The 23,081-nt window shown below is 48.1% G+C and overlaps 9 protein-coding genes across 9 annotated transcripts; 4 read left to right on the top strand and 5 right to left on the bottom strand.

Moving 5' to 3' along the window:
- Positions 1 to 916: 916 nt before the first annotated feature.
- Positions 917 to 1,084, top strand: P175DRAFT_0445530 (uncharacterized protein; the record flags this gene model as incomplete). Its single annotated transcript, XM_040894288.1, has 1 exon — positions 917 to 1,084. One exon carries the CDS (start codon positions 917 to 919, stop codon positions 1,082 to 1,084), a length of 168 nt encoding a protein of 55 aa, XP_040749253.1.
- Positions 1,085 to 3,190: 2,106 nt separating this feature from the next.
- On the bottom strand, positions 3,191 to 4,429 carry P175DRAFT_0504613 (DUF1115 domain protein). Its single transcript, XM_040897913.1, has one exon. It carries the CDS (start codon positions 4,196 to 4,198, stop codon positions 3,275 to 3,277), a length of 924 nt encoding a protein of 307 aa, XP_040749252.1. The 5' UTR covers positions 4,199 to 4,429; the 3' UTR covers positions 3,191 to 3,274.
- Positions 4,430 to 4,629: 200 nt separating this feature from the next.
- pldA (putative phospholipase PldA) lies at positions 4,630 to 7,743 on the bottom strand. Its single transcript, XM_040897912.1, has 8 exons — positions 7,604 to 7,743; positions 7,156 to 7,547; positions 6,949 to 7,101; positions 6,269 to 6,890; positions 5,952 to 6,212; positions 5,438 to 5,898; positions 4,832 to 5,380; positions 4,630 to 4,779 (listed from the first exon to the last, which is right to left on the bottom strand). Exons 1-8 carry the CDS (start codon positions 7,638 to 7,640, stop codon positions 4,765 to 4,767), a joined length of 2,490 nt encoding a protein of 829 aa, XP_040749251.1. The 5' UTR covers positions 7,641 to 7,743; the 3' UTR covers positions 4,630 to 4,764.
- A 531-nt stretch (positions 7,744 to 8,274) lies between these two features.
- Positions 8,275 to 10,054, top strand: P175DRAFT_0445489 (DUF890 domain protein; the record flags this gene model as incomplete). The annotated part of the gene is made up of 9 exons (XM_040894286.1): positions 8,275 to 8,354; positions 8,414 to 8,461; positions 8,524 to 8,599; positions 8,695 to 8,810; positions 8,858 to 8,931; positions 8,988 to 9,117; positions 9,170 to 9,260; positions 9,310 to 9,573; positions 9,644 to 10,054. 9 exons carry the CDS (start codon positions 8,275 to 8,277, stop codon positions 10,052 to 10,054), a joined length of 1,290 nt encoding a protein of 429 aa, XP_040749250.1.
- An 87-nt stretch (positions 10,055 to 10,141) lies between these two features.
- P175DRAFT_0504610 (tetratricopeptide repeat protein) lies at positions 10,142 to 13,511 on the bottom strand. The gene has a single exon (XM_040897911.1). The coding sequence runs from the start codon at positions 13,206 to 13,208 to the stop codon at positions 10,269 to 10,271; it is 2,940 nt and encodes a 979-aa protein (XP_040749249.1). The 5' UTR covers positions 13,209 to 13,511; the 3' UTR covers positions 10,142 to 10,268.
- Positions 13,512 to 14,128: 617 nt separating this feature from the next.
- On the bottom strand, positions 14,129 to 17,421 carry P175DRAFT_0504609 (putative APSES transcription factor (MbpA)). The gene is made up of 3 exons (XM_040897910.1): positions 16,925 to 17,421; positions 15,167 to 16,850; positions 14,129 to 15,113 (listed from the first exon to the last, which is right to left on the bottom strand). Exons 1-3 carry the CDS (start codon positions 17,228 to 17,230, stop codon positions 14,428 to 14,430), a joined length of 2,676 nt encoding a protein of 891 aa, XP_040749248.1. The 5' UTR covers positions 17,231 to 17,421; the 3' UTR covers positions 14,129 to 14,427.
- A 503-nt stretch (positions 17,422 to 17,924) lies between these two features.
- P175DRAFT_0405436 (uncharacterized protein) lies at positions 17,925 to 18,836 on the top strand (the record flags this gene model as incomplete). The annotated part of the gene is made up of 1 exon (XM_040893019.1): positions 17,925 to 18,836. A coding segment is annotated over one exon (912 nt), but the record flags the coding sequence as incomplete, so codon positions are not given.
- An 87-nt stretch (positions 18,837 to 18,923) lies between these two features.
- Positions 18,924 to 21,228, bottom strand: P175DRAFT_0486614 (DEAD/DEAH box helicase). The gene is made up of 2 exons (XM_040895638.1): positions 20,920 to 21,228; positions 18,924 to 20,848 (listed from the first exon to the last, which is right to left on the bottom strand). Exons 1-2 carry the CDS (start codon positions 21,184 to 21,186, stop codon positions 19,112 to 19,114), a joined length of 2,004 nt encoding a protein of 667 aa, XP_040749246.1. The 5' UTR covers positions 21,187 to 21,228; the 3' UTR covers positions 18,924 to 19,111.
- Positions 21,229 to 21,578: 350 nt separating this feature from the next.
- P175DRAFT_0425119 (uncharacterized protein) lies at positions 21,579 to 22,979 on the top strand (the record flags this gene model as incomplete). Its single annotated transcript, XM_040893120.1, has 1 exon — positions 21,579 to 22,979. A coding segment is annotated over one exon (1,401 nt), but the record flags the coding sequence as incomplete, so codon positions are not given.
- Between the last annotated feature and the right edge of the window lie 102 nt (positions 22,980 to 23,081).

The following is a 23,081-nucleotide window of genomic DNA, read 5'->3' as shown; positions in this document are numbered from 1 at the left end:
GTCCCTGGAATGTCAACCTTTCTTCCGACTGGGTTACGGAGTACGCTTCTACTGTCAGATCACACACTAACTTCCTTGACCTTTATTTTCTTCCTTCCTTAACTGTTCCTCTTACTCCTACTCCTACTCTTACTCCTGGTGTTCTCTCCTCTCTCTCTCTCTCTCTGCTCTGCCCCCTGGTATAGAACATTTGCTTCCTCTAGGATCTTTGCACACCGTATTATCTGATGCTCAAAGTACCAATCTCATCCTTCCTCTTTTTTCCCAATCTAGATTCCACTTTCCTCTCTCACCGTCCCTGTTGCTCCACTCACTCAATGACCCGAAATAACCGGGTACTTGCAGTGTAGATTCCTGTCCGGTAAAGAGATAGAGAGTCTTCATGCAGCCAGCCCCGGTCTGGACTCATACAGGTGTTGATGAAGAGCTGTTTCGAAGAGGAAATATCCCCAGTGCATCCTTAATAGGATAGACCTCTTCTCCAGTCCTATTTGAAAGCTCTGCCTATATATACCTACTATGGAGCTCCGATTTCCCTTCATCACCATCAAGCACAGCAACCACAACACATTCTCTTTCTTGCTCGTCCCTCTTCTCTATATCTCCCCATTCCGCCAACTCCCCGCTTGATCAAGTCCGGGTGTCTCGACCGTCATTCCTGGAAACTTACCTTTATCTTGATTTCCTCTGTCCCACCTCCTCTTCCTTTGGTATCTAGGGCTTTTGGTCGACTTCTTCTTCTAGCTTTCAGATTCGAAGCTACCTTTGATCTCTCCAGCTCGTCCAGTGGACCTCAAAGATCAGCAAAGCTTTTCTGAACTCAATACTCCAACAAGTTATTTAGACTCTGGGTATGGTTCAATGATGCTCAAGTTGTGGATTCCCTCAATGCTGACAACGGCAGGATAGAATCAAAATGGCCAATCAGTGCAGTGGTCATGTTTTTGCTATTGTGCAAGCTACCAACGGGAACATTCTTACCTGGCGCTGCTCTGACTGTAACTCCGGGCCTTTTATGGCTATATGGCGTTGCAAGGCCTGTGGTCACTGCCGCTGCCATTCTTGCCACACCGCTAAAGCATAAGTAACAGTCACATCTTGGCTGTCACCCGGATCTTGTGTCATTCAATTTGGTATGCAAATCGAACCTGCATATTCTCCCCCCCCCTTCTCTCCCCTCTCCCTACATCTTTAGCCCCTCTTTCCCCCTCCCTGTTAAATAGAAAACAGAATCAGGAACAGAGGCTGATTGTTTTTCCATAACCAGACCCAGCAGTTTCCTGGTTTTGGGAAACCCTTTTTTTCTGCAGCTATCCCTGTGCAATTCCCGCAATTCAGCCAGTCGCCGGTCTTTATGGCCCAATTTCCCCTTCTCTTTCGAATGTTTCTTTCGATATCTCACGACTTTCCCATACCTTTTGGCATACCGACAAATCAGCATTTGCAGAAGGTTTCATCTTGGATGCTGTCCAATCAGATTGCTGAACTGGACTCCATATGGAATTGAGTCAGGCTCAAAAAAAAAAAAAAACACACAAGAAAAACCAACCCCCACAGCACAGAAAGGCTCACAATGTTGGATTCGCTCTGTGTTTCACTTTCCCGTTTTATCTTACTTTGATATCTGCTCTTCTTCTCTTACTTGTCTTCACTTTCAACCCATACTTTTTTTAATGGAGCAGTGACGGCCGAACCTTACTATGCTTGTGATCGTTTTCGATATTTGCACAACGAAGCATTGCAATGGTGTCATGGATATGGGACCAAAAAAAGTCTATTGGGTCTTTGCCTTTATGACCATCCTGTTTCTTTTTTCTTTTTTCTTTTTTTTTTTTCCACCTCAGGTCTGCTCTGTTGAACTTATTGGCAGTTGTTATTTCTTATCACATCACCCCAGGAAGCGTGGGATTATTCCATAGATTATTTGCTTATTCCAGGAGTATATAGAACCTTTTTTGCGGCGACGCATGAATGATAACTTGTTTTCTTCCATTTGTCTTTGTTATTCCATTCCCCCATGTAGTACCACCCTGACCTGCTTGCTTCAACACTCCACCCAAGGCCCGCGGAGAAGAAGAGAAGAGAGCAAGCAGAGCAGAAGCGAGGAGGCAACCAAAAGTAAATCCTACCAAGCTTACCTGGAGAGAAAAGCGTGGAGCCGAAAAAGGAAAAGCGAAATACATACTACTACGGAATTTGTATCTATCTACATACCGCCAGCTGTGCAGGCTGTGTCCTCTGCTCTACTCTGCTCTACCGAGGACTATCTCCAGATGCAGGCATAAGCGCCACACACGGGATCCAGACAACCTACCTAACACAATAAGCCATGCATGCATTTCAGCAGTCTCCTGTTTAGTATCCAGTATTCAATATTTAGGTCGTGTCTAGTGTCCAGAGCTCACCTACACCGTAAGATGACGAGGTAAAAGTGCCAATCAACACTAGGCAAGGTGATAACTATACGAGAGTAAAGTTTAGGTACCTAACACCTAGTAACTGCAGGTCAATTCTTTGGCAAGGTTCAGCCAATTACATGCCATATCCAGAAGAAGCGAAACAAAAACAAAAGGAAAATGGTCCCGTGTCTTGTTTATCTGCTTCTCTATACCTTCCTTACCTTACCTTAGCATACATACATCTAACTCTACATCTCTAACTACTAGTATATATTTAGCTAATAATAGTGATAATAATAGACCGGGCTTTTTGTTTTGTTTTGTTTTGTTTTTTTTTAAGCTAGAATGCATCCAACCACCTTAATTTAAAGACTAAATTTTGAGTACCTATTCTACCTACAGTTTACGAGTAAGTAGTATGTACCTAATCTATCTGTCTTCCCCACACCTGTTCACCTACTTTTCGTCGTCTGTTGTCATCGTTCGACGTTAGGCCCTCAACACAGGCGAGATACCGCCTTGTCGACCTGTATATGTGTGTGTTTAGGTTTCCGTCTACTGCTATATCTCTGTCTCTGTCTATGTCAATATTGAGTGGCGTGCCTGGTGGCTTTTGGATGACACACACATACATACATAGTTACACCAAAAACAAGCCCAGCATCCTTAAAGACACGGACTAGTAAGGGAATATATCGGGTTTCTTTCCATCCCTGTGCGTATGCGTATGTGGATTCAGGTTAATAAATTGGAAGAGACCAAGAGATATACTAAGATACTATTTAATTGGGGTATTTGTATTATTGGGAAAAAAAAGAAAAGAAACTAATTAGGTAGTAGTAGTAGTAGTAGTAGTAGTAGCACCTGGCTAGTTCTTAAAATATCACCTGCTCAAATGCTTCACCTAGCCCTCGATCCCGAAGCCACGCCTCCAATGCCTGCATATCACTCCGATTAGCTTTCTGGCCACCCCGTGCCCCTAAGGTATCTGTGATTTCCTCCATGCCGGAGAAGACCCTGTGAATATCCTTGGTCTCCCGAAACTTCTCACTGATCTTTTTCTGGTAGCTGGGAATATCGCCCCACGAGTGGGTTTTAATAAAGCACATATAGGCATCAATATCCGCCGATGCACCCTCCAGACACAACACCCCCGGTTTACCCGCCAGCACAAACCCCGTGAGAGAATAGTCCGCGGCATGGTTGACCAGATCGTCCCGCTTCCCACGGCTCGAGAGCGACGGGAGATAGAACCAAACTCTCACAACGGGTCCTCCAGCGGCACATCCACGTCCTGGCCCCAAAGTCTCACTCCCGGGGGCCGTCGCTGCCGCCGTCGCTGCCGCCGCCGCCGTCATCTCGATTTGAGTTTCGATGAAATGCCGGGCTTCCTCCTGGATATACTGCAAGGCGTCAAACACGTCATCTAACGGGATTCTGGCGGTCAGCTGCTTAGCGACCTCTGCCTTGGACATCCAGCCCGGCTGCCGCACCGAATAACTTAGCAATGGCGACGGCTGCGGCTGCGGCTGGCCGATCTCCGGCGAATCACCCTGCAATCGAATCGAGATGTTGACGTGGATGGTTTTCTCCGTCGCCGGAATCGGCAGGCGCACCGCCAGCGATATACTTGCGGGGATGCCCGACGGCGGCATTGTCGCAGCAGAGGCTGGGTGGTCCTCCTCGCACCAGACTCGGAGTTTTTCAATGCATTGAGTGGTGAGTTCTGGGATCTCAAGCTCTCCCGGAGATGGGAACATCCCCATTAGCAGGTCAACGGTAGACAGCTGGGACTCCATCATGTCGACCGGCAGAAGCGTTATTTGGGTTGGCGCCATTGTGGACGCTCGTAGACGTCGTCGTCGTCGTCGTCGTCGTCGTGCTGGATGATTATTTGCAGAAACGGCAATTGCCAAACCTTCACGCTGGTTCTGAAGCGTGAGTTACTACTTTGTGAAAGAAAAAAAAAATATATATATATATATATATATATATATATATGGGACATCCATTTAGAATGATACCGGGGGTGATGTTTGAGAGGGCAACTACTTACTTACTATGTATATTGAATGATTTCTTGGTCTTTGTGTGGTCGCTGATCGGGACACTGGGGCAAAGAACACCACCCCATGGATACCTAAGGCAACAAAATATCATGTGATATCAGGCGTCCCCAAAAAGGTACTATACAGTAGAGTAGATACTACGAGTAGAACGAGAAGGGCAACGAGGATCTACCCTCCAGGATAGATGGTGATTTCCAAACGGCAATCTGATACCACAATTTATATGTAATATACACCTAACTACAGTACCCGGACGGGTATTTTTAACTGAGTGACCGCTGGCCTTGCAGCTCTCACTATGTATAGATGCTCTGGAGAACTATTAGCGCCTTGCTAGCAATTCCCTCCGAGATATAAACTCACCTCTGTAATTTGATTGACCTGTAGACCGGGTTCGGCCATTTCAGCGTCTTTCAGGAAATCCAGCGGCATCCACACCAAATGTCCCTTGATCTTATCGAGCTTCTCTCGGACCTCCTTGACCGGCACGTACGGATCGTACAGATGGCCTAACTTCTGCCCGCTATTTCCTCGGAACGTATTGTACTCCTCAAATGTTCGGATATTATCGTCCGGGTCTGCGCGGAAAAGAACTCGATATATGTCAGTGTTGACACTGGCCTGCCCGGTCCAAGTGTTCCAGAGTTCATCGTTCAGTGGGTCCTTGACGAATTCGTTCTCTGGTCCCTCGAGAATCTCATTCATGCAAGTGGTTGGTGGCTGCGCATTTGGGTGCTCCGAAGCGTCATAATCCTGTGCGGGGAGCAGCCCTAAATGTTCCCGCCACAGCTGGCGTCGGAGTGTTGCTGCAACGCGTCCGGCCTGGTAGGGCTTACCATCCATCATGCTATCAATGAAGTCTTGATCTTCGACAACGATGGCTAGCTCGCTGTCGTGATACCCAAGTTGTGACTGAGATTGTTAGCGTGCATATCGCAAGGATGTTTTGAGGGTGATGTAGTCCCTTACTCGATCATTAATATTGGCGCTGCCACAAATTGCAACCCTATCGTCCACAATACAGACCTTTCCATGAACATACAGCTCTTCCTGAACAAAGTTTTCCTTTTCTGCTTCAGGATCGCCCTCCCAAAGTTCGTTGACTAGCGTACCCCCGTTGAGCATCGTAAGGTGCGCGAGACTGTCCTTACTTTCGACAGTTTGAATGGATTTGTGAATTTCACACTGCTTCTCATACTTCTGTAACCTCGCGATGCGCTCTTCTCTCTCTTTCTGTGCGTCATCATATCCAACCTCGTTCTTGTCACCTTCTTTACCAATAGCTGGATGGACGCTATCACTTGTAATGGACTCGGCAATACCTCGTTGGACATCGTGATACGTGATACCGGCTTCTTTTTCCAATTCTTCCAACGCAGGGGTCTTGTTGATTCTATCCCAAGCGCGCAGGTTGAATACAAAGATGTGCTCTAAACCACTGTAAGCTTGTGTTCATTGGGCGAGATATGAATGGCTAACTCACGCTTAGGATCAATGCCGTGGGCCGCTATTTGACCAAAAATGGAGTGCTCGCCTCTGTTAATTGACTTGTATTGATAGTCCATGATTGCCCTGGTCCCTGTCGCTTCCTTCTGTCGAAGGTCTCCAGCAAATCCGGGAATACAGGGTATTACGATAATAACTCGGAATTTCCTCCCTTCTTTACCCGCTCGAACGCAGGCGTCGACGATGGAGCGTCCGATGGTATTGAGAATAGGCTTTTGTTCATCACCAGTGGCAGTGACTGGGTAAGGTCAGGACTGGAGAATAGAACATGCAGTGCATCACAAGGTTGCTTACTGAAAAATTGGTTTTCAATATAGACAAAATGCTCTGCTTTGCTGATAATTTCCTTGTAGGCATTCTGGATGCTGTGCTCAGTCAGAATGCCGCTGCTCCAATCAGCGCTGCTACGCACGATTTGTGCCCGCACGGATCCTTGCAGTCCGCGAGGTCTGGCGCTTAGAGGAGAAAACGGATGTTGTACGTATTCACCACAGGGATACTTTGGACGCTGAACTGCAACGAGATCCTCGTCTTCTCCAGTGCGACCCTCAAGCATGAGCCAGTCAACACCACGATCTCGTTTATACTTGTCACGCTTGATGAAGTTCCACCGGAGGACAAAATGTTCCGCAATATCGTATACACAGTCTCCAATTAAGCCCATCGCAACGTCATGCCAGGGCATTCGGCCGTACTGTGCCTTGCTCAGCTCATTTGCCTGCCACTGCCCCACACTTTGGAAGTCCATGATTCGATTGTTATTGAAGTCTTGTCCCGGGAATATTTCGTTTCTCAGGTTTGACGGGTGAACGTCGGCCAAAGGGTGCTGGTTCGCGTCCCATCTTCCAAAGCACAGATCAATGCCTCCAATGAAAGCCAAAGCGTAGTCAATAACGATAAATTTTTCGTGATGGGCCTTGTCATTGTTAATACCAATAGCTTATAGCAAGATTAGATACAGAAAGAGTACTTACCCAATACAGGGTCATATCAGCCGCATTCTCAAAAATGTTGTGATCTGGATGGCGAAGGACTTTGATGTTCCCATGACCAGGGCTTCCTTCGGGACACAGATTTCGCAGAGCATGCTTTGTATGAGCTGAATTACATGTCAGAGCTTGGTTCACCTGATCTGATTAGCAGTTACAAGAGGTACGGTGTGTGACTGGCTTAGCACTAACTTCCTTGTACACAATCACATAAATTTTCACCCCTGCTTCAGCTCGGCGCTTCAGAACTTGATCCAATCGCCATTCCTGTTCCTGAAACGGAGGACGTCGTAGAAATAATTCCGGCGAGAGCCACCAATCCGCGATGTAAATCACCTCCTTTGCTTGATCCAGAGCCACGGAAACAGCCCAAAGATAGTCGAGAGCATCGACATACCACTTCACCTGATTGCCTTCACGAATTGGAGCGAATGATTCGAACCTATGTGACTCGCTAATAGCAGTTCTCTTTCGATCTGTTGCTTGCTCATGCTCCTCATCGTGACGATGGTTTGGGTTCACAATGTTGAAAAACTTGCCAACTTTGTGCTTTAAATGGTGTGCTCTTTCTTCTAAATGCGCCTCTGTGCATCCCATCTTGGTCAGTCCACCCGCAAGTCACTGGAGACGAGGAATTGACCTTTCAAAGTCTCTCCTAACTGGTTCAGTAGGGACATGGTGACACTGTGACGGAAGTCCTGGCACTTCTGGTAATAATCAATTACAAGCCGCAGAATTTCGGGAAGGAAAGCAATATTCAGTTCGAGAGGGTGAATTAAAGGGGCAGCCTAAAGGAATCTCGCAGATCTCCAATAAGTTGGGCCGAGGACTCCGTACTATTTTAACAAGTCAAGAAGAGTGGAGGCTGGGAGGTATTTGGCCGAAACACATGACATCATCCTGACCTTTGTATTTGCCTGAGGTTTACAACATAGTTTCCCAAACAAAGCAAACCTGTGTCTGGATTATCTTCCCAAATTAACCCCTACTCTGTACATAACCGCATCGACCTCCCCTCGCCCATCTGTTAAGTCTCATCCGTCAACGCCTGGTGTCTTTACCGCGATAGGGGAGATCTGTGCATAGGGCTGCTGCCTATCTTTGTTTTAGTTCTTTTGCTGATTGGTGAGTGAGTGCCTCTCTGCGTCAGCCCGAAACCCCCCCAACTGCCCCACTACAGCTCGGGAAGGCATCAAATAACTTGATGGCCCTGCGCCCACGCGACTCTCGAGTCTCCAGTCTCCATGCTATGATTCTTGCCTAGACTTGGTCAACTGACACGCTAAGATCTCCAGTTTCTAAGGTGGCACCATGAGGACGGCTCGCGACATCTACAAGGACGGCGTTGATTTCGCTACTCTTGCATTGCAATCGTCGGACTTTGCAAAATAGTATGGCTTTTCCTCTGCTGGGACCGACTTCAATGAATTAGGCTCTAAACTTAGAACAGTTTGAAATCGAACAACCAGTTGGATTTTACTGACCCAAATGCCGTCAGGTAGGAAAATCGGATGTAGGAATGTTTCAGAACGGGCGTTAGCTGACTGTGTGTTTATATAGACAATTGACTATAAGCCTACTGCAAAGGGACTTTAGCCTGAAGGTTGATATCCCAGAAACAAGGTTATGCCCACCCGTATGTTCCCCGCTTTGCTTGATTGAAGTAGAGAAATTAATGAGGTTGATAGGTGCCCAACAGGTAACTCAGCGCACAGAATACACTTAAAGTAGCTGGCTGATACTTGTAGATTAAACTACATCCTATGGCTGCAAGATCTGCTCGACACCACCGGAAATAAATATCAGGATGCCTATGACTCCGATAGAAATGTTGTGGGGCTTGACATGTACTATTATTCTACCCGTTTCCGTGGAGAGGTCTGACTGGCCGCAGAGGAACAGGATGTTGCAGTATATACCCTCTCCTGGGTTGCACAATACGGCCGAGGTGGCAGTTTATTGCAACCGGTGAGGACTGTGATCCCATACGTTTTATTTGGACTGGATGGCTAATAGGTACGAAGACATCGACAATGATAACATACGGACGTCGTCTTATACAGTCAAAACAAACGGATTGGAGTCACGCATTCGGATTGTCAAGACGAGTCCTAGTGACAATCTTATCTCGTTGACCGCACTTGGAGTTGAAAGGTAGGTGGACTTATATGCCTAATATACCCAACCAATGATCTAATGATGCAAGGATCGATTTCACAATGTGTAACCCTCCATTCTACGCTTCTCGAGATGAATTGGTAGCTTCTGCTCAGGAAAAAGAGAGACCTCCATTTTCAGTGCGTCTTATCAAAGTTTGCTACAGAATTCTTGCTAAGGGAGATGAAGGCATGCACAGGCGCGGAAATTGAGATGGTGACTGCAGGAGGAGAGGTTGATTTTGTCTCTCGCATGATTGACGAGAGCCTTCAACTTAGACACAAGGTCTTGTGGCACTCATCGATGCTCGGAAAACTGAGTAGTGTTTCTGTGTTAGTCGAGAAGCTGATTGAACTGGGAAATTATAACTACGCCGTAACAGAATTCGTTCAGGGTAACAAAACCCGGCGGTGGGCTATAGCCTGGTCATGGACAGATTTTCGTCCAAAAGCTGTATGTTTGATGGTTATTCTTTTCTTTGATTACTTTTTTTCGCCGTATTGATGATGCTTACACAAAACAGAATGTGGCCCGCGGTATACCTGGTTTTCCAAAACACCTTCTCCCATTTCCCTCAGAATACACCTTTGACATTTCTAATAATTTTATCGACGATCTCGGTAAACTTGTTGATGAAGAGCTATCATCGCTCCACATCCAGTGGGTATGGCGCAAAGGCCTCACTACAGGTGTGGGCTTCGCGATGGAAAATGTCTGGTCCCGTCAGTATAGGAGGAAGATGAAAACTTCCCTTACTCAGGAGAAACCCAGTATCAACGAGGGCAAGGCCGAGCTCGGGTTAAGGGTGCAGTTAATAGTTGATCCAATCGAAGCAAAGACGGTCAAGGTTATCATACGATGGCTCAAGGGGTCAGACTCTGTTTTGTTTGAGAGTTTCTGTGGAATGCTCAAGAGGAAACTGGAAAGACGATAGAGCCTATGGTCTGAAGGGTCTCTCTCTCTTTGTCTATATATAAATAACGAGGGAAAGCTAAAGAAGACAGAGTCCTGGATTTTCTTCAATTGACTGTATTCTATTTACATCAAACCAAGGCTTTTCATAAAATAAAAAGATAACAAGAAGCATCAAAATCATTCACATATGGGGATGGCATGACATGTGCGTACAAAATGCCCAAGCCAAGCTCCTATTTACTTCCAACCTCACTCTGCAGCTCCTTGAGACGATCCCACCCATCTGAATCCTCCCAAAATTCCTTTCCCTTGCCCATAATTCCTCTAACCGCGCTTCTAGCTTTGAACCTCCAATCCTTAGCAACGAGCTCGGGTTCGCCCTCAGCTCTCTCATTTTGACCTTCTTTATTCATAGGCCCGTACTTCGCATACCCTTTACGCACTAATCGCTCCGTTGCGCTCACAATCTCCATCCATTTCTTCTCATCACCCATCTGGAATGCCCCCTGCGTTGAGGACGCAACGGTAGCACGCCAGGCCTTCTCATGCGCCTCGAGAGCCTTAGAGGGCTTTTCCCGGAAGAGCTCTACCCGGGCGACAAGCAGCCAAAGCGCCGCGGAGTGCGTGATCAATGGCACAATGGAGGTGTCAATGAGCGAAAGTATCTGGCCGGGAATAGTACCACTTCGAACAACGCGTTCCGGTTTCGCACCAGACGGGCCGTCCGAGTTCACTGTGATGAGGAGGGCTTCGTAGTCATACGCAGTGACGAGGTGGTCAACGAGCATACCCAAGATAGGTAGATCGATGGCCTTCTCTCCCTTTTTGGGTCCCACGAGCTCAATCACTCTGCTTTGCGCTGTGATGATGTCCCGGAAGGGTGTTGTGGGTGGGGGGATCGAGGCTGCGACGGTGAGAAGGTTATCCCAGATTCGGGCATCGGTGTGCTTGAGCTGCGCGGCGCGGTGAAGAGCAGCGATTGCTTCGCGTTTGCGCTTGTGCGGGTCTTCGGGGATCTTGGGGGACTCCGAGCCAGCTTTCTCGTCTTCCTCTGGCTGTTGTGCTGTCTTCTCCTCGACGGTGGAGTCGGAGGGTGTAGCAGTCTGGAGCATAGCGGCTGCAAGGTTGCTCCATGCTTCTGCGTCGGTGTCTTCGAGCTGGACGGTTCGTGTGAAGGAGTCCATGGCTTCGTCCCATCGCTGGAGCTCAAGCTGGACGCAGCCAAGGGCAAACCAGGCGCTGTGGTTGAGGCGGTTGATTTGGAGACTCTTCTGGTAGGCATCCGCAGCCTTTTCCAGGGCAGGAGGCTTCAGGGTGAGGTAATGGCGGGCCAAAGAGCGTTGAGCTCGGGCATATCGTTGGTTGGAGACCTCCCAGGCGCGTTCATACATAGATGGATCAGCTTTGATGTCACCCAGGATGCAGAACAGGCGGGGAGCATCTGCGGGGAGTGGAGAGAGCTCTGGACCATCAAACTTTTCATTTTCGTCATCGGGGTCACTGCCTGCGGGCTTGTAGAGCTGTCGCCGAACCATTGCCTTGGCTTTATCTTCTCTCTCAGTAGCAGCGTAGCAGAGAGCAGCCTCAGCCCACATTTGCAGCCGTTCGTAAATTTCGAGAGCAGTTCTCAGACCACCAAGATTGACCCATCGGGTCGCCAGCTCCTTCTCGAGATCCCAACGTGTGGAGAAACTCAAGAGCCAGATGTAATCAAGTCTATCTGCCGCTGACGCGGACTCGGATTTCTCAGGTCGTGGAAGGAAAGTAGAAGGTTCTTGGACATTATCGGTTGCTTGTGTATCTGAAGTAGCTGTATCCGCTAGAACCTGGTCCACGAGGGCTTGCATCTGCAGGACAGATCGTTCCACAGTCCTAGATCTGTAGCCTTCAATCCGACTTCGTAGCAACAGACCCTGAGTATAGATCTGCCAGTTTGAACTCCCTCCGTCGAGGACTCGCGTAGCATAAGGATGAGTTTCCTCACGGGTGAGTCCGTTTTCCGGTGCAGTGTTCGTAATCGCTGCCGCCAATGCTAAGAGGATTGCAGAGTCAACGGGGTCAAGCAAAGGCTGATTCCCTGGATCAAGACAGGCCAAGGCAGGTGACAGGGAAGACTCGTCTTGGACAGTAACTGCCTTTCCTTGGGACTGGTCTTCTTCCTCTTTAGTGAATGAAATAGCCTCCAGGAGCGTGTCGTCATTCAGATCCAGTTTCTTAGGTGCAGCAGAGACCTGGGCGTTCTCTAAACTCACTGACCCATTAGTATTTGCCCCATCCTCGGTGCTCTTGGCTAGAATGACAAGCTGACTGATGTCACGATCCTGAAACTTTGTCCTCTTTCCCAGTCTACCAGTAAGAGCAAATTCGAACTTCCGTTCAGAAGCGGCCAATTCAAGGTCAGCTCTGGCTTTGGCATCGAAACCATGTTGAATGTGGATGGTAGCTCGCTCAAGAAGGAACTTTCCCTTCTCCAAGCCGGACGGCTTGTCCCCAAGCAGGGCCTTGCTAACTTCTTCTAAGTCATTGTAAATGATATCTTGCAATGTGCTAGTAACTTCAGATAACATCTTCTGATGGAGGAAGTTAATGCGCATCCTAGTGGTCTTCGCTGCTAATGGGCCACCTTCAACCACTGCATCAGTGTCAGCTAAAATAGCCTTTGCAACAGCGAAAAGCTCCACATTGGGGGTCAGCTTGTAGGCGGCCTCTCCATCCACAGACAAATCTCGAATTATTTGGTCACGAATAGCACCGAGCGCAGCAGTGCTCGAACGTAACAGGGACGGGATAATCACATCTGCTGGCTTGAATTCCAACGGAGGACCAGTTACATTCGACTGAAGAAATGCAAAGAGAGCCGCAAGACCAATATGATATAACTGAGACTTCTGCTGTGCAGAACTCAGTCCATACAAGGGTGTTTGGGAGACCAGTGCCTGGGTCTTCTCAACCACAAACTTGGTATAGGAGATCTCCCCACGCGCCACGCGACCCAACGAGCTCTCATTGGTGACGTTATGTCCAAAAACTTCCTGGGCAAGCGGCAATTGTAGAAGAGGAAGTATCTCTACATCTTCTAGACGGATAGCATCGTACTGATCCTTCAATGGGGAGGTCTCGTCAAACAGTGTGTTTAAGGAAGCGGGGTAAACCTGAGTCGAGGATTCGGCCATATTGAAGTTTCGGACGGAGTAATGACAGGGGTTCGAAGGTTGTGTATAACACGTTAAAGGAAGATTTTATAGAGAACAGATAATAATAGAAACAGCACAAATGTCCCACTTGCAACCTTGTGATGATCCGAGGATCAGTATTCAATCAACAGACACGGAGGAGGCACTAGATGACAGATGATAGTCACCGTGTCATGCTTTGTACCCAAGGGGATCTCAAACGAATCTATCAAGCTCCCAGTTATTTGGCAGCAACGAGGAATCCCCAAATAAAACGGAGGGGGGAAAGAATGAGCGAATGGGTAAATAATGAGGGGAATTAATTTGATGCTGATGAAACCCCACCATTTTTTCTTCTCTTGCCTTTTTTTTCATCGCCTTATCGATAAGGCAGAATTCTTGGGCGGTGGAGAAGTCGGTGTGGGAGTGGCATTAGCAAATTTACTTGTGTAGTTTTGGTGGGCAGCAGTATAACCACGCACCATTATCTAAAGATCAAGATATAGATCAGTAGATATTTTGTATGTACACAGCTGTTCAAAGATTGTACCGTGCTTGATGGACAGTCTGGGCAATGGCGAGATGTTACGTGGATTGGCGTAAAACAGGACCGAATACTCCATCCCATATTGCTGTGCTGTTGGTGGTCGCCAATTTGGCCTTCGGAGAAATTGATATTCATACTCCATATATTGTTTCTGTTTGAGTGTGTGTGCCTTTGACCCTCCAGGGCTCTCACTGGTAGAGAAACCAATTGGCCTAGCTTATCAGATATCTAAACTCCGAGTCCTTGAGCACTTGAGGGTTCATATAATTTTCAAAATGCTCATAATTCAATGGAATAATACTCTAGCCACCTATCGCAACACCTCTCCGGATAAGCTTGTTGTAAACTGCTGAGCACCCTTCAGGGCTCCAGTCCTCATCTGGAATATTATAGCTTGCTATTGAATCTCATTATGTGCCGTCAGGGTATCTTGTAAATACCGACATTAATGCATAGACAAAAACACATACACACAAAAGAAGACAAAAAAACACCAACACCGTATATGAATAATGCTCCGTGATACCCAGGACAAAATCGTAGACAAGCAGATGAAATACTAACACAGCCCCATAGCACTCTAATAAACAGAGAAACTGTTTTGGCTAGGTTCAGTTTGTCGTATGTATCATATCATGTATGTACTCGTGTCTGACAACTAACACAAAACCACTACCAATCTTGGCCACGGTCTTTCATGAGGATTTCAATCGCCTCATCTTCCGGAACAGGGTTGTCATTGAGCTCCTTGACGCATTGCGTTAATCCCTCTGCAGCCTCGTCAACTTGCTCGGCCGTCCACCCTGTACATGCCATAACCATTCGACGATAGTTTTGACCCAGAACCACGTTTTTAGATTTGAGTGAATCCACTTCGTCTAATGTGGTCTTATTGAAGGTCTGGTAGCTTTCTATTCGTTGTTGAAGATCCTCAGGAGACGACAACTTGGTAAGATAAGCAATTTGGCCCGCTGAAAACCCAGATGCCGGATCGAAACCTTCCGGAAAGAGTGTCTCAAACTCGGCAATTTCGATCCCTGAGTCTTTGTCCGCGTCACCCACCGATACCACCTTTGATGGATCAAAAAGTTCTCCCTGGATACCCTTGAGGACGACCAAAAGGTTCTCAGATGATCTTTCCAGGTTCTTTAACCGGCGGTTCAACTCGAGACGATCGGAGCACCTCCCTTTCAACTCGTCCAATTGTTTTTGTTCAATCTGCCGAGCCTTAGCAGATTCACGGATCTTCGTGTGCCAGTGTTCAAATTTTTCTTGTTTTTTTGTTAAATTGGAGGCTAGATCTTGGTCAAAGCTCCCTAGAGTTTCCTGAATAATAGTATTGATTTGAGAAAGGGTAGCTAGAAAAGTCAGTATTGATGGAAAGCGATTTAGATGCACTTTGGTCACATACCATCTAAAATTTCTTTCCTTGCTTTTGCCAATTGATCCACGTATGAGTCCCTTGGGTTCCCAGTTTGTGATTGGGAATTGCCGTCCACCAAGTCGACGCCGACGCCGTAATCCGCTGGACGCAGCCCAGTATGGTTGGGAATGTGTGGATCAGCACCCACTTCTAGCAGTTGAGGGACAAGAACAGAGCGTGCCCGTCCGGCAAGATTGAGAGCTGTATCGCCTTGGTCATCTCGAAGATTGACTATTTCCGAGATAAAGCGCCCGAGAGTAATGACTTCATTGGCGTGTGCTGCACTCTGTTTACCCTCGGTATTCCCATTTGGTGTTTGCTGTTTTAGAGGTGTACCACCATGACGTACGATGAATTCCAGCAATGCTTCCAAGTAGTGTTTAGCAGAAACATGACCGCCACCTCCCGTAGCCGCCATCACAGCAATGTGATGGAGAATGGTTCGTCCACTGTGGTCTACCATGTTGATTGTTGGTGCCAAGACTTGTAGGAGACGTGGGAAGCTTCTGTAGTCAAGGTTATTCCGTGTACCAACGGCCTTTTGAAGCGCTGTTTCCCCTGCCCCGTTAAGTCGGAAGATGCTGACACCTTTTTGGACCAGAGCGTGAACCAGTGGCATACGAGCAAGCATAGCCGCCCAGTGTAAGGCATTATTTCGATATTCGTCAAGCGGGATTTCCAGATCCTGACCAGAGAGCTGCACCAGGGCTGGGTGAGTTGAAAAATCCTTGGCCGTTTTATCCAAGAATAATGTCATTATCAACTTCATTTTTTGAAACCTTTCTGGGGTTGTAGCGGGAGGTAGAGGATCGAAAGGACGTATGCCCTCCTCAACGATAGGATTCGGGGCTTCCATATCCTGGTAAAATGAGTCGTTAGGTTCTGTTGGAGTGGGCTCGTTCATCATGGATGCGGACTCGTAGTGAAGACCGAATGACTGCGAAGAGCGAATGCGCTTGCGCGGAGGCTCTATGGGCTCTTCTTGTTCGAAACTCATCACATCTTGTGGGGGATAACGGCCGTTAGTCGGCACATTGCTACCGAACCCGCTGTCAGAAGCAACACTGTATATGCTTTGTTGACTGCCGAAAGGGGCCTGCGGTTCCTGGCTGCCCATCTGCTGCGAAGGTTTTCGGATGGCACTTGAGCGTCTGCTGTCTCCACCTCTCGCTGCGGGGGAGTCAAAGCGGGCTTTACTCATGGCATTGACTGCCGTGGCGGCGGTGCGGGAGATGTTCTGGAAGAAAGTGCCCTGCTGGGGTTGAGACATGCTTCGATTTTCCATACCACTGTAGAGTCGTTTCCTCTGCGCTGCCATTGCCTGCTCCTTTGTAGGAGTATCTAAAGAATCCTGACCCGAGCCACCGGTTCCATTAGGGTTCATATCATATTCAAGAAGGGGCCTAAGCAACTCTTCGACGTGATATTCGCGGCAAAGATCCACTCCTCTCTGGTAATTCACCCACGTGCCCTGATACTTTCCATATCCTCCTTGCACCTTTTCATGCTCACCGGCCGCAATCTCCTTTTCCAAAGTTTTAGTCCTTCGGGCCTTGACCACACCGGCAACCTTAAGAATCTGGGTGGCATTGAGCCAAGAGTCGGAGCGGCGCTTCATTACAGCGACCCCATTCACCTCCATTTCATAGACGGAGACATTGGAATAAACGGCCTGTAAGGGAAGAAAAAGAAGCATCAGTAAAGGAGAAACTAGAAAGGAGTTGGCAACCACAGGGATGCACAGACCCTGTAGATCTGAGGCTTGAATTCCTCGTGGTATATCATAGTTCCATAGCCGTTCATGTCTTCAAACCCATTGAAACCGCCTCTCGCGCCATTTGGACGGCCGTTGCTGTAACTAAACGACATCGCGGACTGCTGGGAGCTTTTCGGAGGGGGAGTAGCGCGCGGCGTAGAAGAGACGGACTGTGAAGCGTTAAAGGAGCCCAACTGGGATTGTGAGAACGATATGCCGTTAGCCGACCCGATGCTACCCTGGGAGTAGGACATTGACAGGTTTGGACGAGATGCGTGGTGGTTGCTGGAGGTCATGTTGTTGGGGGTCCCCAACCGGGGCTACCATGCCATGCGCCTTCTAGGGACGGGGGCTGGCTGAAGGATTAGTAGACGTGGTGATATCCTCTAAAAAATGGCAATAGCATGACCAAGAAGAAATAAACAAATATGATAATAAATTATATAACAGAACAGCACTGCAAAGGAGAAAAGGACATGTGGGGAAATGCACCTGTTGGAGGATCGCCAGAGAATCGATATTAATTGCCGTCGCGCGAGGAGGTGAAGGAGGCGCGTGTGACTTTTTGGGCGTTGAAACAGCCAACCGCGAGCAATGCGTTCGGGAAAACAGCTAGGAGGGCTGGATTTGCCCCTAATCGAAAGATTAAATGACGGAGAATAATTCTGCTTGATAATTAACAACTTTCCAGTCATGTAAGAAGCGAAAGGAAGGGCAAAAGATAGAGAAGATGATATGCCTTGGTCCATTTCCAGGCGCGTTTTGGGACTAGCGCCGTTATTTTTCGCGTACCGAAACGGGTTTCCAGTTTGAGACAAAATTATCGTTCACCGCCTACCGTTTACAGCCACCATGGATATCAGCTTCAAATTATCCCAGCATGCATGAAGACAGGATGAGTTAATCTTCGAGAGCTCACAAGAGAGCATCCCAGCTGCCATGGGGCGACGAATGATCCCTCCCCACGCACGGAATACTACTATTTATGCGCCCTATGAATGGCGAAGTCTTCTCCGTGATCTTCTCCGCCAATGCTCCTTTCTCCCCGATCCTATCGCCCAAGCTGCCTGCCATGACCATGTGATGCAACGCTTTCGCCGCTGGGAAGCCGAAAAAAGACCCTGGGTTAAGTACAAGACTATCAGGGAACACAACAGCTACAAGGATGCCCATCAAAAACTATCTCTGTTGATACGAGCGAACGAAGGATTCCCACGCCCGCTAGAGAAAGTCCTCCGATTCGCATATGGACGCAGTGGGAAGCGACGATGGGAGCTTCTCTCGACGTTGCTCACGGAAAATGTTCCAGCGGACTCGAATGCTGTAGAACATCTCATCAGTACCACAAAGGCCGATTTCGGGGACGATTGGAAGCCGCCGACTGTTTTGGTTGACCTCTTGAAATCACAGAATAACAACCCGTTTGTCGCGCAGCTAAGCAATCGTCCTCCGGTCAAAGAGCTTGAGCCGAAATTCCCGAAGAAAGTTACATGGGGAGGGGGGGTTGCTTTCAATCGCCGAAAGAATATCCGCCGGGATTGGTATAACAATGTGTTATCGGTCATCCTTCCGCCTTTGCCGGACTCAGAGCTGCAGGTATTGGAGGGCTTAATCTCGGGGAAAATAACATGGAAGCGCAGGAGCAAAACCTTGTCCGAAGGAGACTTTAGATTCGTGGCGGACCATCACTCTCACCCTGGTAGGCGTGTTCGAAGACTTTTGTCGTACGGACCGCGCAAGGAGCAAACGTTTGAGGCGTATGCTAGTGGACGCCCTCACACTATTACGCGGCGCTTGATGACTAGGCTTTGGCAGCGCATATCATGTCTGGTCCCGCGCTCGAGGTGGGATACGCCCAGTGGAAAGCACTACTTTACCTGGGATACAGTGAAGCCTCTCCCATTACTAGCTGCTTCCCCCGCAGCGACGAAAAGCTCGGAAGAACTGTTTGAAAGCAAAATAGAAGATATCAAGCTAAAGCGCAGATTGCCATTAACGGCTCTAAATGTGCCGGATGCTGAGGATGATGTTGATTGATGCGTTTTGTAATATACAGATATCCCCCCCCACCAACCATTGTACTGTACATAGGAAATAAAAATACATTTTCAAGTAATGTGTTCTTAGGCCAGCCAGGCTGCAACCTCAAGAGGACAATTCGTGTGGCTCATCAAGAACTAAACCTCGACAGGCCCTACCCTCACTTCACCTCTTTTCTGTAACTCTTGTATGTCGCGTATCTTTTCCTCCTGTTTCGCGCGCTGCGCGCGTTTCGTCGCAAATCGTTTCTTAGAACCGAATCTCAACTTCGTTATCAGATCCGCAGCCTGGCCACGCGTGAGGTCGGCTGGCTGAATTGATCCTTGTCGGATTTTGGCTGCATTTAGAAACTGGACTTGTGATTGCGATGCCCTGTAGTTTCGCCAGGCTTGCCGGGTAGAAATGTAGTGTTCATCAAAATGAGACGCTGCAAAGGTATCTGCTGCACGAACAGCAGTCTCCAGGTCGTTAGCGCTGGCAATCAGACGTGGACGAGTGAACTGCTTAGTTTCACCTGCCGATTTGAATGTCATGACATGATGGACGGTGAATAACGCTGATGTTCCATTATGACCCGAAGGCGATTTTTTCTCAACGGTCAACCACCCGGATCTATCTGATAGAAGATGTCGGTTCTCTCCAACCCGGACCCAAGCATAATGACTAAACGAGCGGATGTGTTTCTCAGATTTCATGTCTTGAATAAGGTCATAAATCGTGTCATATTTGGTGAATGTGAGTTTAACTTCGTCAGAGATATCGGATTCCTCTTGGAGAGAAGATGTCACTTCATCTGATTGAAAGTCTTCGTCTGTCCGGGCGAGCTTCTTTTCCCCCAAGTCTTTTGCAGTTGTTTCTTTCAAAACCTCATCGGGGTGTAGTCCAAATAGGGTTGGCGTGGATATTACCCCAGTATCTAGCGTAGCAACCATGTCAATGACATGGCAGTTCTCCTTGCCAGGATATAGGCGTAACCCCCGTCCAATCATCTGAATAAGAAGATTACGCGACCGGGTTGGCCGTGCGAGTAGTACGCAGTCAACATTGGGTATATCGGTTCCTTCTGTAAACAACCCACAATTAAGAAGAACCGGATACTTTCTCTCTCTGAAGTCATCTAACTGTTCATCTCTTACTCCTTTAGGAGTTGTGCCCGTTATGTATCGAGCATCAATGCCGTATTGGCGGAATGTGTCAGTCAGCTGCTTTGTATGCTCGATATCAACACAAAACACTAGAGTAGACTTTCGTTCTGGTGCGTTGGCCAGCCAAGCGCGCACGGTTATGTCATTGGTTTTGGTAGTGTTAACAGCCTTAGAAAGTGACCCTAGGGCAAAATCTCCGGACCTATCCTTCCTGACCCGTGATAAATTTGCTTCAGATTTAATGGTGGTGAACATGGCGTTGGCAAGCCATTTCTCATTGATCATGTCCATGTAGTCTTTATGGTATACAATATGATCAATGGCTGCGCCTATTTTAAGCCCATCAAAGCGTGAGAATGTCGCCGAGAGACCAACAAGAATAGGCGAGTCCGCAGTTTTTTCATTGAGCCCAAAATGCTCGAGAGCTGTCCGGTAGGTTGGTGCGACGATATGGTGTGCCTCGTCCACCAAGACTAGTTTGAAGCGTTGCGGGTCAAATTTCGCAATACGATCCCCAGAGGCCAAGCTCCTTACGGAGGCAATGATGATGTCGCCAGCTCCTGAAGCTATGCGATTGCCCATCTCAATCTCAACCGTTCGGTCAGGATATGCAAGACGGCAATGCCGATACGCCTGCTCGGCCAACTCTCTGCGATGTACAATAATCAGAGACTTATCCCCAATTTTATCTCGTACTGGGATTCTCCCAATAAGCTGAGTAAAAATGACCTACGTGAAAAGCATAAATAGTCAGTCGCTGTTGATAACGGGACCTTTGCAGTGTAATATATGAAACTAACCGTCTTCCCGGAGCCGGTGGCTAGGGAGACCCCCAGACGCTTATGGCCATCACGTACGTGGTCTAAAACCGACCGAATGCATTCTTCCTGATAGTCCCTGAGTTTGATAGTAGGCGAATCTAAACAGGGCTTAAGTGGTGTTGACGTGGAGTTCCAATGATGAGGTTGCTGCACGGCCAAAGTCGGAAGCCTCCGTGGGGGTTTGGCTATCCTGAGGGGGAACCGTGAGAGTAGGCCCGAACCCAATCTACGACAAAGGTACTCCATTCATAGGCCATGAAACATAGCGGATTCTTCAGAGATCTCCAACTGGTAATTTGGGTGTTTCTGCATGTAGAGCTTGAAGGCACCTTTTACTGCTGATAAACCAGGGCAAACAAACAATGCAAACATCATCTTATCAGTATGTAGTCCCTCAACTTTTTTTCCCCAAACGGAGCTTTCTTCTATTGCAACGCCCACATGGCGGAGATTCCCCGCCTCATTCCCTACGCCTTTTCTCGCGATTCAACAGGTCATGATTACTTTCTGTCCTCGAAGTCCATGCCTTTGGTGCGGTTTCTTTTTCGACCTCCGAACGCTCGACGATGAGCACCTCTGGTCACCGTGCGCCGGAGGACGATGGCGACGCACCGGATATTCCGTCCAGTATCATACCACGGGCTGATCGAGGCACGCGTGCTGAGGCATACGAGAGTCTGTGCATGTCACTGTCCCCGAAATCGGCTGAAGCGTACGGTGCACTTGTCGACCTACTCATCCAAGACGAACCCGACGACGAACAGGGCGCTTTTAATACTACACAGGATGGCGCTGTGATCTGGAACTCTAGGGAGAAGCGCATCCTCTATCATATTCTAGATAAGAAGGGCAATAATGGAATCCCAGAGATTTCACAAGCTATCGGATCGAAATCAGAGCTCGAGATTCAGGAGTATTTGAAACTTCTTCACAGCGGTCTGCGACACCAACATTTCAACCAAAGCCATGCCAGAGCCATCATTCTAAGCGAAATACCTGCTGCTGCCGAAATAAGTAAGGCTTGTTCTAGTGCACTTGATGAATATGCCGAGTTTCTTTGCCTGAAGGAGCAACTGGCCGAAGACGTTATTGGGAAACAGAAACACAAGAACCTGTGGATCATTGATCGGGAAACTGCAGAGCACGTGGAGGAACCCTTCAAACATCTAGATGGGCAAGTGGGTATTGTTTCTAGTGCTGAGCGCACCTCTGGATTGCTCAATCTGCCAAAATGGATCCTGCTCTCGGAACGCTTGTTTATGAACTTCGGTAGCTCAAGGCTTGAGGATAATTGGGCCAATGTAGCATTCGAAGATGAATCCCCATCAATGACAGCTGAGGCTTGTGGGGAGTTCCATGATATAGCTCTAAAGATAACCCGTGACCTAGTTCAGTCGGCGATCGAGTTTGCTCGGATGAGGTGCCGCGGGAAACGAACGGGACGTCGACCAGCAAAAGTTGTGCGGTCCTCAGATGTGAGAAAGGCAGCGCGCTTACTCAACATGAAGCGGAACAGCTCTGACTTTTGGATTGGATTGGCGCGACGATGTTGCCTTGACGTGGCAGACATCCGGCACAAGAAAGGGTGGAAAACAATCAGGCTAAATTACGATGAAGTAGAGGGTGTACTATCTGGCAAGACTCAACTCCCTAATGAACCTTATGAGAGACCGTCATCAGAAATAATATCCCGGAGAATTTCTGAGGCTAGTATAGCGAGCGAATCATCATTCGATCCGCAAGATGACGAAGACGACCTTGAAGTCGCGCATGCTGAAGCCCTCGATCAGAAAATCAGCCATGCCCAGGAGCTACATTGCTGGACACTAATCGGCAAGCCGCCCCCAGCGTCATTTAGTGCCCAGGTTCAGGATATCAAGCTCCCACCAAGGCCAAAAGGTAAACGCAAAACTATGGAGGAGCTGGTAGATTGGCGCGACAGAACCCCCTATCACAGCGAATGGGAAGAGTACGGCTACGAGACTAGAGAACTACACAAGAAGCTGAGAAGAAACCACCGGAAGAGACGACGGATAGAGCCTCCCACCGCCGGATACCCAAACAATTTCTCTAGCCGGGACAACATTAGTGGCAGTACTGGAGCTGATATTCTGTCTGCTAATAAAAACGGAACTACATTG

This window comes from Aspergillus ochraceoroseus (genome assembly GCF_002846915.1).
Source record: "Aspergillus ochraceoroseus IBT 24754 chromosome Unknown P175scaffold_9, whole genome shotgun sequence".
Lineage (NCBI taxonomy): Eukaryota > Fungi > Ascomycota > Eurotiomycetes > Eurotiales > Aspergillaceae > Aspergillus > Aspergillus ochraceoroseus.
This window is presented reverse-complemented; position numbering and strand designations above follow the sequence as displayed.